Below are 18,096 nucleotides of genomic sequence, written 5' to 3' on the forward strand. Positions count from 1 at the left end.
CAAAAGTGTCACATAAATAATAAATAACAAATCTCGGTTGTGAAGTAAGCAATTGGAGCAAAGTTAAGAGAAAAATCTCAGGACAGAATGCTTTGGGTGGCATTTGGGAAGCAGAGAGTGGGCTGAGGAAGCCAGCTCTCACTCTGCATGCTGCCATCGGCTTCAGACAGCAGAAGTTCCGAATACTCTCCAGTGTCTACTGTGTACTATTTAGCATTAAGTGTGGTAGTGACATCTTTTTAAATGTTATATAATATTCTTTTTGAACATGTGGGGCGAAGATGCTAGTTAAGAAACAGTAAAATGCATATATACAAACAAACAAACCAATTAGAAACTAAGCAGAACTGGGTCATGAAAGTCTAGAACCACACATTTAATCCAGAAAACAAATGATCAGGTGACTTTTATATGCCTGTCTTATATGCTTTTTTTAATAAGAGTTCTGAAAATATTTTTAAGGATTTATTTTCATTTCACTTTGAAAAATAGCCATTTTTCTGTACATTTAACACTGTCATAACCTGGGGGCACTTTTATAATCAAAGTTAGCATTTTTAATATGTGTTTTCACTATTTTCATTTTTATCTTTAAGATATTCTTGAACAAAAATATTAACTATATATTCTTTCAGAATAATGGCTGAATACATTTTTTTCCAGCATTAGACTTACAGCTGTTGAAATTTTTGCACAATTTTCATTTGACTTTGAAATATAAAAATAAAGTCATCATGAGCACATTTGTTTTGTTAGCCTTTTGATATCAGAAAGAAAACAAAAAATAAAAATAACCATGAGGCAATCCAATGCGTTATTTTAATATTGCATTTAATTAAGATTTGCTCTAGTTATGTTTAGATTTTGCAGTCATCTCAGATTTGTGTCAGAAATAGTTATCTACTTAATACATCCAAAGTTTAGTGAGACATGACCCAGAAGCAAGCTGTATACCATTTATGTTTCTTTCATTCTTAATTATTACTTTTGACTTATTAGTTTGTGAGACCAGGTAAAATGATTGATTGACATCAAGTACCTGTTGCTGGTTTTTCCTGCCACTTAGCCAGTGTTAGTGAGACAGGTGGAGTATTTTGGGGGCCAAGCTGAGGACGAAGTGCTTTGTAGCAGGACTGATATTCAGTAGCAGGCAATTAGGTGTTTGTGATTGTTGTTCTTGTAAACAGTGACTTAGGCCAAAAACCACATCGGTGTGGTATAAAGTGTACCCATGAAACATCAAATTTAGGGTCAGTAATGGGGCACCACCCAGATTTCATCCTGATTTTTTTTCCTCCTTTGCCTGTGCTCCTTCAGGGGAGAGCAACCGAGCAGGTGGATGAATGAGCATGACAGTCACACCTCCTCTTTGTCCCTAACCACCTGCAGCTGAGCTTACAGCCGATCTTGGAAAAATCGCTGATAAACTTGGTGCAAGACCTTTATTTTTCATGTCTTGAATAAGCAGGATTTGAAAGCTCCTCTGCGCTTAGGTATTCCCGAGGAGAAGGGCTGGCTTGGGCCCTCCTGAGGTGTGTCTGCCTGGCAGTGACTTGTGTACCCCATGCAGCCCAGTATCAATGATCGCATCTTTCCCTGGCAGAGGACCTGACCTGGCTGTTTGATAGATTTTCCAGTTTTTGGATACCTTGATTTACAATCAGGAAATAATTGCAATAATTAAATTTACATATTTTATAGCAGTAGTCATTCAAGCAGTTTATTTGATAAGGTGCCAATTTTTCATCCAAACCTCAGATTGTATTCCAAAGCACATGTAGATTCATAATTCACTATTTAACACTTTTATACTTTTAAGTTATGAAATAGTATGAGCATACAGAAAGTTACAAACAATAGCATGCTCTCTGCTTGCCGAATTTACCACATTTGCTTGCCATTTATTTGACACTAAACACTGCTTGTGCAGTGAATTTGCCCTGTGTTCTTTCCAGTCGGATTCAGGTAACCACTGTCCTAAATGTGGCCTTTTATTCTTTTCCAGGTAGCACTTACTTTTAAACATTAGGGACAATTATTGTTGGAGTAAAAAAATTTGGCAGTTTTTACAACTTAATGATAATTATCAATATAAGAAAATATTTTTATAGATTTTCAACAAATTAAATATTATAGGAGAGTCTTCTGCAAATTTGGCATTTGATTGAATTTTTCTAGGAATGACCTGTTTGGGATTATGAGAGATGTTTGTTACTTTTGCTTTAAACATTTTTGAAGATAAAAGTTCTCAACTTGAGCAAGTTTCAAAATATCCTTTCTCACCCCTTTTGCAAATAAATAAATAAATAAAATTTCTTCGAATCCTTTAAAACAGCACACTTCACGGAGATGGTGGATCCAGACTGATTTCTTAAAGATATTGTAAATGACATCAACATTCACTAGTTCTCTTTGTTACTAGAGGCGCTGGCTCTAGTTGTGAGCTAACGTCAGGTGCAGTAGGGTGTAATATTTTTCTTCACTTTAAGAAATTTTAGGAAAAACCGGACATGTTTAATATTGGCCACCGCTGTGTATTCTTCCCCCAAGCCTCTCAGCTCCCTGCTCTGAGATCCGCTGCACCATTCCAGGGGGCCTGGCCCAGTGGAGCCGGGGAGCATGGGCAGAGGTGGGGGCCCGCAGTCCCCCCGAGCCATCTGCTCTGGTGGAGTACGGGACTTCTCCCGAGTCAGGTGGCCTGTGCACAAGCCCGTCAGAGGAGACCTTAGACCGGAGGGAGATAAGGGGTTTGGGGGCATTGTTGTCACCTGCCTTCCCTTCCTTTGTAATCTGACGATGTTCATCCCGTTCTTGCTTAAATACTGCACAGCCTCCCAGGGTGTCTTCTCCCTCCCTCTTTACATGAAGATGTTGGGATGTGAATGCACATTTCTTCGTCAGGGGATATTTACCAGCCTATCTTACCGGCTCAGAAAGAGGAAGTTATTACCATCAGATTCTAGCAGCGCCTTTTAACCAAAGCTGAGATGCCTTTTTCCCGTGGCTAACCGCGCCTTTCCTCAGATCTAAGGGCTTTAAAATGCATTGCATTCAGGCACCTGTGTTCTAAGGAGAACTGCCTTTAAACATGTAATTGAAGGATTTTCACTTTTGTGGAGCCGTCAGCAGGCAGGGCTGATATTGATCCGTGCTTTCGGGGGGCCCAGGGCAGCAGACGGGGAGACTGCACTGGGCCGGTAAGCCTTCCGAGCCTTCTGTCTAATTTGGCAGAAACACACAGGACGAGGGACAACAAAAGAAGGCTCCCTTTTTCCATAAAAATTCTTCCTCCCACCCACCCTCTTCCCCAAAAAGGGGACTTAATTTTTCAGTTGCACGCAGTGATTTGGTGCTCACTCTTGCATTGAAACAGTTGCTGTCTGAACAGGCAGGAAACAGTTTTCTTTTAATTGCTGAAATCATTCGGAAGTGCTCCGTGCCCTGCTTCTATACAGCAGATGCTGTGCATTAATTGGCCTGCGTAGAAATGACCCAGGGTTCCTTGCAGCGGGCCCAATTTTAGGCAGAGGGTTTAAATAGCTTATTTATTATTTTGTATAATCTGGCGTACATTATGTGCTCCTGCATGTGTCGTATTTCATGGTCTGCAGTTTCTAATGTCATGTGGGTTTCCAAACCTGTGTTTCCCTGGTAATGTACTAGCAGCAGGTAAGCTCAAAATACCATCCATCAGGAGCTAATTTTTTATCCAGATACTCCAATGACTGATGAACCTGTCTTTTGTATGAATGTTTAGCACAGTAGAAAGCCATATGCCACTGGCACCGTTTCCTCTGCATTCTTTCCAGTTGCTGGAGAGTGGGCTTGCGGGGGAAAAGCCCCTCCACCGTTTCCCACCTCGTGCCTGTGTCTAGAGGATCACACTTTTAACACTGGCCTCGGTTTTGGACCACAAAAGAGGGGAGGGACCGTCTTAAAGGAAATCCGACCCTGGGCCGCGATCGCTTTCTTTATCAGAGAAACATGACGGCACTCTCCTAATAGGGAACCTTGTTTTGTTGCTCCCCGTCTGTTCTAAACAGACCTCAGCCCATTAGAGGGGCCTCCCTCGTGTGGGAAGACCACAGCTGTTACTGTAAACCTCATCCCGTCACTGTATCGCCCCCATTTTGTGGCTCTGAAGGATGAAATTGAGAAATGGAATACTGTGCAGTCATCCTTTACGTCTCCAATTTTAGGCCTTTGCCATCATTTTCATGCCTTTATTCCAAATCAAATAACATTAGTGAGCTACACCACCTTGTGATGGATATCTGGTATTGAGCACAGCTTTCAAGTTGGTACTTTTGGGGGCTTGCTTTTATGTTTGGTGCAGGTCTCTCGCCCTTTCTCTCCCCTTTCTCTTCCTGCCCTTCTTCTGAGCTCTCCTCCTGCACTTGCTGTCTGCATAACACAAGTTGCCGAACATGTCCCGTCTTAACGTGTTTTCCGAGAGCGGCGTGTGCAGCAGAAGGTTGCGTGCCTTTTAATCTTTGGGGAAGAAGGGAAAGGAACTTGGTGGAAGGCTATTGGGAGCTTTAATTGAAGATAAAAGTCTCTGGGGGAAAGAGTCCTCTGAAAATAAATGAAACTTGATAGATTTCCATATCATTTATAACTTCCCTTAATTACACTTGGAAGACTTGCCAGTAAAACTGGAAAATTGGCAGCCTATATCCATTAGAGTCATTTTGCCGACCATGGCAAGCAGCTGGCTTTACTGGATTTTATTTCCCATCACTCACAATTAATCATCAGCTGGAGATGGCTGAAGCTCTTCAGCACAGAGCAGGCCCGCGACATGCAGGCCTCCCGAGCGGGCCGAAACCTGCCCGGGTCGCGGGCCGAGTCCTCTCTCCTGCCTAATGAGCGCGCTCCGATAATCGGCTGCGAATGTGAACCCTGACCCCGTGTCAAAGGAGAGGACGCAATAAGCCGGGTGAAAGATACAGGATTCAGGCCTCCGAACTTTACAGCAATTAGACAGGGAGCGGAGAAGTACATCATGCAGACTGGGTTGATCAAGACGACTGGCGGGGCTTGTGACCATTTTGTAAGCCCAACACTGGAGACATCCTGTCACAATCATTCAGTCTCTATCAGAGGATTCACCAACGTGTTAGAGAAGTGTGCGCACACAGCAGCGGGGCCTCACATGTGAGCTGTGGGGTGGAAACTGACTTTACATGGCCCCTGTGCTCGCACAGTTAGTGCCCGGCTTTCCGAGCAGCGGGGAAACCCACAAGGTACACCAGCCTTCCTGAGAGCGGGGATGGGGGGGCGGGGAACGGGCCCCTCTGCATAAGGAGGCTTCCAGGTTGCTGAGGTGAGGGGCCTGGGAATGCCCTCTCCGTGTTGTTGGACTGGAACCCCTACTTAGAGCCCCATCTGCATTTTTTTTTGTTGTTGTTGTTGTTAAATATATTTTATTGATTTTTTTGCAGAGAGGAAGTGAGAGAGACAGAGAGCTAGAAACATCGATGGGAGAGAATCATCGATCAGCTGCCTCCTGCACACCCCTCACCGGGGATGTGCCCGCAACCAAGGTACATGCCCTTGACCGGAATCGAACCTGGGACCCCTCAGTCCGTAGACCGATGCTCTACTGCTGAGCCAAACCGGCTTCGCCCCATCTGCATTCTTTGCTATGTGGTTTGTACCACGTTTCTTACCCAACTTGGATTTTTGAGGAATGAAGTAATGAATTGAGATCAAGTTCACGTGTGCAGGTACAGAATGATTCTATTAGCAGACATGTATCTGAGGGGTGAAGAAACAACTTCCAAGAGTTCTCTCTCTTTTAGGGACAAATGAGTGAAAACAGACGACACAGCAGATTACGTGAACACACAGAGAGATGAATTACTTAAATTTCCATCTACAGCTCAGTAATAGAGGTGGAGACCAGCAAACCCTGGGGGAGAAGCCAGGGAGAAGAGGAAGCTGTGAGGTTGAGTTTTGTGGCGCTGGCTGTGGGAGGGAGAAGGGCAGCCGCGGCAGAGTGGGCGCTCTCTGTGAAGTCCCGCTGATCGAATTGCCAGAGCCAGGCAGTCAGACACTCAGAGCGAAGGGGGTGTTCAAATTTGGAATCCCCCCCCTCCACCCCCGTCCTGATTGCCTCTGGCTACATCAGAGGTTTTGTTTTTCCGATAAACAATTGGGAACCTACCACTTGTAGCTACTTGTACACATCACCCATGCTGCAGGCATCCAGGCCAGCTACGAAAGACTGTTGGGGGGACCCATAGACTTTCTGTCTCTGCCGCTCCCGGCTCCAGCAGGCCCTGATCTAACCTCAGGGTGGCTGTGGCCCAGCCCAGCTGTCCTCCCGCACGTTTCCTGGGGCATTGTTGTCAGATTGGCCTAGGCCGGCCTGCCTTTGGGGTAACTTTTGGAAATCTCCTGGTTCATATCTTTTTTTTAATGTATTTGCATTAACTGTGAAATCACTTACTTGAAGTTCTCTAAGAAGCAGTGAGGGGCACTCTGGCCAGCAGATGCCAAGCAGGTTGAGCCACTGCAGAGGAGCAAGGCTGTGTCCGCCTAAGAGAAGCCCATGAGGCCCGGGACAGGGAGAAGGGGGCTCTGAGCAAGCCCGCTGAGGAAGCCTGCTGGTGGAGCGTGTGTGTGGTATGTGTGTGTGTGTGTGTGTGTGTGTGTGTGTGTGTGTGTGTGTGTGGTGTGTGTGTGTGTGTGTGTGTGTGTGTGGTGTCCGGAGTGGGGGAGGGGGTCCATGGGTTGTGGGCACCAGTCCATCTGTGGAGGAAAGAGCTACTGGAGCCCCAAGGGGGAGAGCTGACTGCTAAGTTTTGGATGGAATTCTCGTTGTTGAATTTCAGATCCATTTCCCCAAACCCCCTGAGCCCTGTTGGAATGCCCAGGCCTTTGGTTGGAGCGCTGTTTCCTGAGGTCAGCTCTGACACTCAGCCTGGCCTCAGAAGCCTTGGGCTGGGCCCACAGGGCTCTTTCTGTGGAGCTACCTGGCAGGTACCTACTACCCTGGGGGAACTTGCCCTTCCCCCATCTTGCCTGATCCAGAGACTCTGAAACGACGTGAGGGGTAGCTGTTGACACCCTCTGCCTGGGCATCCGCCTTGTCTTTGAGCTGCCCTCGCTTCTCTTCCTCTGTGTTTTGAAGAACACTGAGTTTGAAAGTACAGCCCTCTCGAGTTGATTCTTCCTCTCCATGGAATGCAGATGCCAGGTGAAAATGAATCAAAAAGGGCAGCGAGCACAGTGCTTCGTGCCCAGCTCTGCAGCACAGTCTCTCCTCCGTGCCAGCACCGAAGCTTGGCATCCCCTCTCTTCCTACGTTTCTGTGCCAGGAAAAAGCTGCCCACCACCTGATCAGCGGAGGAAAGGAATGCATGCACAGGGCCCAGGCAGTGCCGCCTGCCAGCAAGACAGCTTGTGCCCCATGGGGGGCCGGACAGGGCTTGGAGATCATCTGGGGATTTCGGGAAAGAACATTCTCTAGGCACTTCTGCAGCGCTGGGCAAGCACAGCTGCAGTGGTGTGAGCGCCCAGGAGCCCCCCACCGGAGGCCCACCAGCCCCCCACATCGCCGGGTGCCCTAGGAAATGGGAGCCTCCCATTTCACAGACTGGGAGGCTGTTTTTCACAGAGATAGGAGAACGCCCAGCCCAGCCCATTGGTGTTTGCCCATCAAGGGCAGAGAAAAAAACAGAATGGCTTTTAGTTACAGCTGAATTCTGGGTGGAAGACCCAGGTTAAACCCGGGGAGTTCATACCAGCTCGGCTTGGATTTCCCACTTAACAGCGGGCAGACATCACCATACCAAGCTTGAGCCCTGGAGCCCAGGCCAAGGGGAGCTTCCGGTGTCCTGGCAAGGAATGGGCACAGCTCTAGAAATCGTTCCCGGCCCAGTGGGGTTTGGGACCATGGTCTCGGGGCCCGGATGTTTGGCTGTTGTTCCTAGCTCCCCAGAAACTCCCATTTTTGATACCAGTTTTACTGAGATAGAATTCACATGATTCATTCCTTTAAAAGTATGCACTTGCATGGTTTAGGTTTATTCACCGAGTTGTGTAACCATCACCACAGTAATCCGAGAACATTTTCACCCACCTCCCAAAGGAAGCCGTGTGCCCACCATCAGCAGTCATTCCTCTAGAACCACACACAGATCTTTCTCTCTGTAGATCTACCTATTGATTGTGTGTGAGTGGAAAGCAAGCCTGTTTGCCATTTCTTCTGATTCCCAGGCATGGCCTTTCTCTGCTGTCCCCCAAAGAGGGGTTTGGGATCTGGAGTATATATCTGAGGTTGCTGTTACAGTACGAAGAATTTCTTAACGGCTTCACACTTGAACACTGTTGTAAAATTAGGATGCTGCTAACACTTCTGTCCATTTTTATTCATTTTCCAGGTATCAGAAGGTCAGGAAATATGTGTGATTGAAGCCATGAAAATGCAGAACAGTATGACAGCTGGGAAAACTGGCAAGGTATGTCCCCAAGTTCCTGCCAGCTCATGTCAGCTCTGTAACAGGAAGCAGAACTTCCACCTTTGAATCTTGGACGATGAGGCCTGAAAGGGACGGACCACAGGCGAGATCCCTTCCCACCATCCCTCCCGCAGATGAGGGGCATTAGATTGGGGCTCTTTCCCCCCTGGACCGGTGTGTCCTTGCCTTGTGGAGAGCAGGCCTTCCAAGAGAGTCTGTACCGTGTTCAGATCGTCAAGGAACAATTGTTCTTCACCTTAATGTCTTTCAAATTAAGGGGTCTTTAATTTTTAATGTTTACATCTGTCTTGGAGGCAGTTAGTTATCTGAGACTTAGGCGACACAGCAGGAAATGGTTATAGAGATTGCAAAAATTAATGTAACTCTTCAAGATAATTTCTCCACAAAGAGAACAATTCAATTTTAGATCAAGAGGAGCTGAAAGCCCCATGTACACATGTGGGAGGTAATGATTTAGGGAGAAAAAGGAGGTGATGTGTTAGTACTGAAATGTATTAAGAGTAAAAACTTCTTACATGAATTTCTCCTTGAGGAAAATAGGAAAGGCCTTTAAAGCACTAACTTCATTATCCTTTCTGTGACTATGAAGACACCATTTTTAGCAGAATGGTCCTTCTGGGAAGGACAACTTGGGTAAAGGTCTGGAGGGAGGTTGGGCGCAGGCGGCCACGTCCTGCACTGTGGCCACACCTGACAGAGGCTGGGCCTGTGGACCACGGTGCCCTGGCAGAGAGGTGCTGTCAGCTCACAGTGAAATCTGCATTAGGGAGACACAGCTTCCATTTGTCACCCAAAGAGAAGTGAACCGATGCTCAGAGGACTCCAGTCCATCCCGGCGGGAGGGCGAGGCCAGGCTAGAGGGGGCTGCACACAGCTGTCCCATCTCCATGGTTTTGGAAGAGGAGAAAGACATGATTTGTACTTTTTTTTTTTTTTTTTTTAAGGAATCGTGCTTTCTAGATGATTACTTTTTAAAAATATATATACTTAATTGATTTTTTACAGAGAGGAAGGGAGAAGAATAAAAACATCGATGAGAGAGACATATCGATCAGCTGCCTCCTGCACACTCCCTACTGGGGATGTGCCCACATCCAATGTACATGCCCTTGACCAAAATCAAACCTGGAACCCTTCGCAGGGTTTATAATCTGAAACCAGTGTTTATATAGGCAGTATTTTTCATTGTCCGCAGGCTGACACTCTGTCCACTGAGCCAAACCAGCTAGGGCTAAATGATTACTTTTTTAATATATATATATATATATATATATATATATATATATATTATTATTATTGATTTCAGAGAGGGAGAAGCGAGAGTTAGAAACATCAATGATGAAAGGGAATCGTTGATTGGCCGCCTCCTGGTGCGTGCCCCCTATTGGGGATCGAGCCCACAACCCAGCATGTACCCTTGACTGGAATCGAACCTGGGACCCTTCAGTCAGAAGACTGATGCTCTATCCACTGATCTAGACCAGCTAGGGCTACTTGATAACTTTTTATAAGGTAAACAAGAAAATATTGGTTTCTGCTCTTGTGAAACTGTTACGTTTGTTCCTGGAGCTTAACACTGACCCTGCATTGGCACCATGAGATTTCCATCTGTGACGAGACCTGCCCTCATTTGGGGGGAAGCAGAATATGTCAGATGCATGTCAAGGGCCTGAATTGATGGACTGAGGTACTAACACAGACATGAACTTGGTCACAGCTCTCTGAAGGAGCAAGGGCTCGTGTCTGTCCGTGTGTTTACGTCCTTGTGGCCTGGGCGTCACCGTGAAGGCTCAGCTGCTCCCTGGTCAGCAGCCCAGAGCTGCTTTCAGGGTGTCACTGGGCTCTGGGCGAATTTGTCTGTGGCCTGACCCCATTAGCTGCATTTCTTCCTGCTCATCCGTCTCCCTCGGCCCCCTAGCAGCACCAGGCCCTGGGGAGCCGAGGGGCTGGTGGTTCCTTCCTGGGGGCCATTTTTCCTCCCAGAGAAAAGGTTCACAAAGAAGCAAGCTCTTCACTTTAGTAATCACAATGAAAAATACTGCCTATATAAACACTGGTTTCAGATTATAAAAGCAGCCACTTCGCCGAAACCTGAAACCGGTTTGGCTCAGTGGATAGAGCTTCAACCTCTGGACTGAAAGGTCCCGGGTTCGATTCCGGTCAAGGGCATGTACCTTGGTTGCAGGCACATCCCCAATAGGAGGTGTGCAAGAGGTGTGCAAGAGGAAGCTGATTGATGATTCTCTCTCATCGATGTTTCTAACTCACTATCCCTCTCCTTTCCTCTCTGTAAAAAATCAATAACATATATTAAAAAAAAATAAAATAAAAGCAGCCACCTCAGTGCAAACAGCCCCTGTTGAACAAGGCCTCGGAAGTAGTCATTGCACAGGTTCAGGTCGGCCTGAAAGGGCCTGGGCTACCGCTCAGGGGAAGAGGGCCCTTCTAGCCCGCTGGCACTGTTCCTGTGTGCCACTCGTTAGTTCCAAGCCTTTGTTCATTTTTTCACCTGAGGAACAAACTCCCAAGAAGTCAAACCACTATTTCTTTCCCAGTTCAACCCGTTGCCCTCTTATTTGAGATCTGAACACAACTTGGGAAAGCAAACCTGATTAACGTCGGGAGAAATGAATAGAATGAAAGAGCACACTAGCAACATCGAGGGCGCTCAGTGCGTGTTCCATATCATACCGCAGAGTACTACTATCCCGGTAGCCCACCGCTTCTGAGCATGTCATTTCCCTTCAGCAGGAAGTTTCTGGTGAGGCTAGGGAGTTTCTCCTGTGAATTAGTACCTGTTTGGCCTTTGGTGTAATTGTATTTTGTTTCGGGCTTGTTGTTGTTGTTATATACCATTAACTCAAAGAGAACATTTCTGCAACCTAAAACAGAAGATTGTGGAGGGCTGGGTGTTGAGAGCTTATCCAGAATCAACCCTAGTGGCTCTTAGGGTGCTGCCTAGACCCGTGAGCACCCAGGGCAAGGGCCGGCCAGCGGAAATTGCCTCCACCAGCGACTTAAGGACAAAGACAGGAGCACCAGGGGAGGGCAAGGTGGTGAGTCAGGGCCCTGCACGGCCGTCCCTCAGCACGAGATCCCCTATGACTGCGATTCTGGAGTTCTACCTGTGCTCCCAGCCCGACCATCTCTCCAATTCCAAAATCGATAACAACATTGCTCTTCCTGGTCCAGTTAATCATTCTTACCCCTCTTTTTTCTTTTTTTAATTTTTATTCAAGGTGAAATCAGTGCATTGTAAAGCTGGGGACACAGTTGGAGAAGGAGATCTGCTCATGGAACTGCAATGAAGTATTTATAGCCTTTCAGCCGTCACCCGGTTTAATTAGCCATTTGTATTATTATTATTCTTTCACTCAATTTATCCAAGCATTTTGCGGGAACACCCCTGCGCAGCAGATTTTACACGGTCATATTTATTCCACATATAGTCAAAACCAACATTCTGCCAAAAAAAATCACCAATGGAAATTTTTACTGTTATAAATACTTGTACATATGATTTGTACTTCTGCTATGAGATTTCCTAGTGTCAAAGTTAAATCAATAAAATTGAGCATTTGTCTAAATATCAATTTGCCCTTTTTTGAATGAAGACAATGTGCGCGTGGACTTTAAACACTAGCATTTCATTGTGATCCTTTAAAATATTTATATAAATCCCAGCTCTTTGTCGTCAGTTTTAGTAGGTTGGCATTTGCCAGCCTGTAACCTGGATGCCTGCTCATCCTGGCTGAGAACTCCTGCTTGTGGTGACTTGTAACCTCCTGTAGCACTGACGGGATCACGGAGATCCCGCTGCACGGCTCTGATGGGTAAGTACTGGATCTGCTGGACCCCTAGACGTCACCTTAAGGAGAGATGAGTCACGGGGCCCCTCTTCCCCCCGGACCCCCCTCGTCCCAACTGCAGTGGGTGGGGGTTGCCACCAGCTCATCAGCCGATACCCATCCTTGCCTTTTTGTGTCTTTGTGAAGCAAGTTTCCAACCAGGAAAAAGGGGCTAAAAATAATGATCGTGTCTTTGTGCCAGATGCAGTTAGTGATCACAGTCTTCCATTAAGTTGAAGAGTGAGCGAGCCCTCCCAGAGGAGACGAGGTTTCTGAGATCAGCAGCTGCATTTTTGTTCGGCTCCGAAGTTCTTGGAATACATTTCACACTTTGCTGGTAAGCGAGCAGAGGCAGTCGCGCACTGATCTGACTCTACGCTGACAGATCACGAGGTGGAGGTGGGTAGTAATTGCTGCTTCGTGCCTCACCAAAATTATTTTAAGTGCTGTTTGTGTTTGGAAGCTAAGCTCTCTGTCAGGCCTGAGGAACAAATTGCTAATGTGCTGGTTCTTCTCCAGAGGCCCACCCCCAAATGCCGCTCCCTCGGAAGCAGGGACGGTGCCTGCCGCTGAGCAGTGGGCTTAGGGGAGCTTCCATCTGAAATCAGGGTGTTCAGCTGTGTCTGCCAGCAAGCGGGTGCTCATTGTTTTTGTTAGATTAGAAGAAAAAGAACCTTCTACCAAATAAGGGCCACGAAAGGGGCCAAAAATGGCACCAGCACTTTTATATTTGACTTTCTAAAACATTTCATTTTAAATGATCATCTTTAATAGTCTCTTTAATAAGCTTGATCTGAAAATGGTGAAGAACAACGTTGTATGTTCTCCAAAACTACTCTAAAATGCAGCATGGTTTTCTTGAGTTTCTTTTATTATTTATTACACCGAGACATCCAAGATCAGCTCAGCATTTTTTTTTTCCCTCAGTGCTATGCAGGTCAGAATCAATAAGAGTGGGGCTGCTAAAATCTAGCTGCAACACAAAGTCTTCACATTCATTTTAAATGTCATCGTCAGATTAAAGCAAAGCAGACAAAGAAGAAAGAAAGGGATGATAACATATGAGTTCCTGAAATGCCAGTTAGGGGAATTAAAAGCCTAAATTTTTCTTACCCAGTACATTCAGACACCTAATGCTCTTGAAGCAGCAAGCCATAAAGCAGTAGTGGATGGACAGATTTCAGGGCGCAATCCTATTACTGGTCTGTCAAAACTATCTAGGAAATTGGCTGGCACTAAAAAAGAGTATGTCTTTCTCCACAGGATTGAGTTTCACAAATATTTGTTGCAAAGGACATCATTAGGCTTTTGCATTGGGTGCGCGCAGACCGAGTGAGGTGATCTCGCCATCCTCGGGGCTCCGTGTGTCTGTGCCCTGGCTGGAGGGCATTCCTCGGGCGGTCATCTGTTTTCCCTTGGGTTGTAGCGGAGCCCGTGCGGCCCCTGCGAGTCGTAATCGTCGAGGTGGGGGAGCTGGGCCCAGTCGGGCGGGAAGGTGGCCGTGCTGTACACGAAGCACTGCCGGCTGCTCCCGGCGGCGGGCGGCTCCCCGGAGGCCTCCCCCTCCAGCAGCGCCACGCGCACCCGCACGCGCTGGTACATGTCGGGGCAGCCCTCGAACTCATCGAGGAAGCGCAGCATCTGCTCGTCCACGGCGTAGATCTCCCCGGCCACGCGGAGGCCTCGCCCCGGCAGGTGCAGCAGCCGCGGGATGTTGTGCTCCCCGGCGATCACCAGCGGGTACGGCTCCTCCGTGCGGCCGCGGCCCCGGAAGGTGGCCCGTCCATTGGCGCCGTCCAGCAGGACCTTGTGGTTGGGCTGGCCCCGCTTCAGGGTCCCGTACACGAACACGTCGGCCGTCGGGCAGAGGCCTGCGGAGGAGAAAGGAAGCGGGCTGTCAGCACACGTGCCAGAGACGGGCCAGGCTTTGGGCTCAGCTGGGGCTGGAAGCTTGCCTGGAAGGGCCAGAGAGTAAATACTTTGGTTCCTGCTGGAGCAGATGTTCCCAACCCCAGCGCAGCCCGGAGCCCACTGCTCTGGACCACCCTGTGGTGGCTTGAGGTTCCAGGAGACACCTCAACCCTTTGTAGTCATTTTCTGGGGAAAGGCACTCTTGGTGGGAACACACTTGCCGGATGGAGCCTGGACTAGGATCGAGCCCTGAGAACTGCAGTTTTCCAGAGCAGTTCATTTTTAATCATTTTATTTATTTAAACATATTTTTATTGATTTTTAGAGAGGAAGGGAGAGAGAGAAACATCAATGATGAGAGAGAATCATTGATCAGCTGCCTCCTGCACGCCCCACACTAGGGATCCAGCCTACAACCTGGGTATGTGCCCTTGACCAGAATCGGACTCAGGACCGTTCAGTCCACAGGCCAACACTATTCACTGAGCCAAACCGACTAGGGCCACTTTTAATCATTTTAAAAGGACTTTAAAAAGCACACGATACATACTACAGAAGAAAATACGAGTGATGAATGAAAGTGTGTGCGTGTGCGTGTGCGTGTGCGTGTGTGTGTGTGTGTGTAAAATAGTCACCTGTGATGCGCTACAAGAGAGAATTCAGGGGGCAGCACTGGCTTTACATCCCAGTCATGACAGCATGACCCAGCAGCCCTGCAACAAGCAGCTTCCTGTTCCTTTTTCAAGGTCCTGGAGGGCAATGACGCTTCCCTGTGACTCACCGTGACTCACGCAGCGGCCTTGGCTCTGGTGTGAAGGTGAGTCCTCACTGCTGCCTGGGCCTGGGCCACAGACTGTTATGTAACCCACCAAAGTAATCTGTGTAAAAATGACTCGGAGAGAAGTGGAAATAAATCAGAGTGGAGCCGGTTGGGCTCTCGTCAAAGCCCGGCATCTCCCTGCCCTGCTTGCCCAGCGCTGTGCAGGCTTCGGACACGAGGCGCCTGTGCAGGAAACAAAGGGGGTGTCCACCTGCCAGCGGCAGCCTACGGCCAGCCAGCAACGCCTGGAGGTGACACCCCTGGACATGCATATCGCCTGGCAAGTGGCCCTTGGAGGAGCCACACTTAGTTCCTAGGTCTTGTGCTTTCTTCTCAGTCAACAGGCCTGGTCCGGGGTCTCCCTGCCTCTTCAGGGAGGAAGGACATTCCCAATGGGACTTTGCCCACCCACTCACCCCCCTCTACTGCCCTGTTCTCAGTCACCGGCCTGTGGAATGTCGGGAGTCCCATGGGGTTCAGGAAATTGTACTTGGGGAGGTGTGGCCATGGGGAAAACACAGGGCTGGCAGGCACATAAAGTCCAGGCATTTGACAACACCGGGACACCTCGAGCAGGACCGGGGCCTGCTGGGAGCTCCGGGCTGGTTACTCTGACGAGGCGGAAGACAGATCAGGCTTGTGGGGCTTGGGGGTGGGGGGGTGGGGGGGTGGGGCCTGCCTCAAGCATGGAAAGTTAAGAAGTGAGTCAAGCAGAGCCTGGAATTGAAGTGCAGAGAGGAGGGAGGCACAGGTGCACAGAAGCGTGGGAGCTGCAGGTGGCAGGACTGCTGCGTGGAGAATGAGGGGAGGACAGGAGACCGGAGAGCAAGCAGACAGGGTGGCAGGGACTGTGTATGGAGAGGTGGCCTGAGGAGTGATCTGGAGAGGAGGGTGGGTGGGATCAGAGCGTGAAGGAGCTATCCCCGACTTCTGTCTCCCACACTTGCATCCCGTCTTGTCGCTCAATCTGTTTACTCCTCCAGGACACACCCATGAGCAGGAGTTCTCACCCCTTCACACTGTCCCCCTGTTCCCTAACGGGCCCGCTTCTCTGTTCCCTCCAGCCTGGACTCATCGCAGTCACGGTCAGTCTCGCTGCAGACTCCATGACCCTGTTGGTGCAGCTGCCTTACTGCCCCTCATCTCCCTCCAGCCACCCTTGGAATGACGCCTGCCCGCCCTGGGCCTTTGCAGTCACTACTTGCCCACTGGGTTCCAGTCCCTTTAGATGCCCTCCTGAACAGCTGACCTGAAGCAGCACCCATCCAACCTTTCAGTCCTATCACATCACCCCCATTGGCTCTCTGTATGGTACGTGTTCTCCAAATCACTGCTCGTCTCGTTCACTGCCAGACTGTGAGGAGCTGGAGGAGAACCTGGAAACCATCCAGTCCTACAGAGCTGAGTCTCAAATTGGTGAAGAGGACTCAGGCTGCATACGGGGCAAACCAGTCAAAACTGGAGACCCACCCTCCCATCACTGGTGCCCTAGCTTCCCCCTTTCGATAAAATTTTATCACTATTATATATTTTTCATCATCACCCGAGGACATGTTTTTGTTTTTTTTAATTTTGGAGAGAGAGGAAGTGAGAGAGGAGAGAGAACTGTCAATGTGAGAGGGAAACACCGATTGCTTGCCTCTTATACACAGCTCAACTGGAATCAAACCCACAACTTGGGTATGTGATGATGGGGAATTGAACCCATGACCTTGCAGTGCATAGGACTTAGCTCCTACCAACTGAGCCACACCAGCCAGGGCTCCTTAAATTCTTAAAAGTACCAGATGGACATAGTGTAAAAGTCAAATAACTTCTCACAAAAAATGAAATTCCCTACCATTTGCTACCTTGAGACAACACGTTTAAGCCTTTTAGCTGCTGCATTTAATATTTATCTCCACACTAGAGGCCCGGTGCACGACATTCGTGCACTGGGTTTGGGGGAGGGGGCAGTCCGGCCTGCACACCCCTTGCAGTGCAACGGAGGTGGGAGAGGCTCCTACCACCACCGCTGTGCTTGCCAGCCGTGAGCCCGGGCTTCTGGCTGAGTGGTGCTCACCCTGTGGAAGCGCACTGACCACCAGGGGGCAGCTCCTGCGTTGAGCGTCTGTCCCCTGGTAGACAGTGTGCATGATAGCAACTGGTTATTCCACTGTTTGGTCAATTTGCATATTAGCCTTTTATAGGATTGATAGTTATACTGTTACTTCTTGATGTTTTAAATAATGTCTTGCCTTTGTACCCCAAAGCAGGTGAGCCATGCATTTTTAAAGTGCAGGCTTTAGAACCAACCTGCCTGGGTTGAAATCCTGGTTCTAGCAGTTTTAAACTATGACTTTAGGCAAACCACTCTCCCTCTCTGAGCCTGGGCTTCCTCGGCTCTAAAAGGAATACTATCTGCCTGCTTCAGAGGAGTGTTGTGGTTCCTGCACATTTGGTAAGCCTGCTTTCCACACCTGCAGGTTATTATTGCTACAGAAGCTCTCTCTACCCACACCCCAAACCTACGTGGTCTCTGCCCCACGTTCCTCCAATAGACTCACATCTCAATTTCGGTCAAATCCATACTCAGCATTAGAACTATGTAAACACTGTTCTCAGATAAGGCACATAGTGTACTGTGATTAATTTCCTTCCTTGGACAACTTTTTGTTTTTCTTGGAAAAATAGCTTTAGCTCTTGTCTCTCCCCGCAACTCACCACCCCCTTCGCTCAAGTTTCTCTGACAGTAATTTGGCCTCACATTGTCTAGAGCCCTGGAAGAATCCTTTCAGCCTTGGCCGCCCATCGTTCACGTGTCCCTGCAGCCGTGGCTCCTGGAAGCTGTGCTGCTCCCGCCTGGGTACTGCTACCATCGGGCATCCCTCATGCGCCCGAGTCCCCCTGGGCCCCAGGACCCCTTCTTGGTTGGCTTTCTCACTTCACTGAGGCTTATTATTTCACATCCTCGATTAACAGTGTGGCTGGGCAGAGAACTCTAGAAATAAGTAACTTCAGAACTGTGAAGGCATTTCCTGTGTCTTCT

General features: G+C 48.4%; 2 protein-coding genes across 6 annotated transcripts in view; one reads left to right on the forward strand and one right to left on the reverse strand.

The window, feature by feature from the left end:
• PCCA (propionyl-CoA carboxylase subunit alpha) overlaps positions 1 to 12,076 on the forward strand; it is a 348,233-nt gene extending 336,157 nt beyond the window's left edge. For all 4 annotated transcript variants that reach the window (XM_036454630.2, XM_045588766.1, XM_045588767.1 and 1 more), the window contains 2 exons: positions 8,391 to 8,468; positions 11,729 to 12,076. In XM_036454630.2, the coding sequence (XP_036310523.1) occupies positions 8,391 to 8,468; positions 11,729 to 11,797 (147 nt within the window). In that variant the 3' untranslated portion in view covers positions 11,798 to 12,076. The remainder of the gene's footprint in view (positions 1 to 8,390; positions 8,469 to 11,728) is intronic.
• A 1,114-nt stretch (positions 12,077 to 13,190) lies between these two features.
• The window catches only part of GGACT (gamma-glutamylamine cyclotransferase), a 37,665-nt gene continuing 32,759 nt past the window's right edge, over positions 13,191 to 18,096 (reverse strand). For both annotated transcript variants that reach the window (XM_036454637.2, XM_045588768.1), the window contains exon 3: positions 13,191 to 14,208. In XM_036454637.2, the coding sequence (XP_036310530.1) occupies positions 13,739 to 14,208 (470 nt within the window). In that variant the 3' untranslated portion in view covers positions 13,191 to 13,738. The remainder of the gene's footprint in view (positions 14,209 to 18,096) is intronic.

The sequence above is a fragment of the Pipistrellus kuhlii genome, unplaced genomic scaffold (genome assembly GCF_014108245.1).
Source record: "Pipistrellus kuhlii isolate mPipKuh1 unplaced genomic scaffold, mPipKuh1.p scaffold_m20_p_3, whole genome shotgun sequence".
Taxonomy (NCBI): domain Eukaryota; kingdom Metazoa; phylum Chordata; class Mammalia; order Chiroptera; family Vespertilionidae; genus Pipistrellus; species Pipistrellus kuhlii.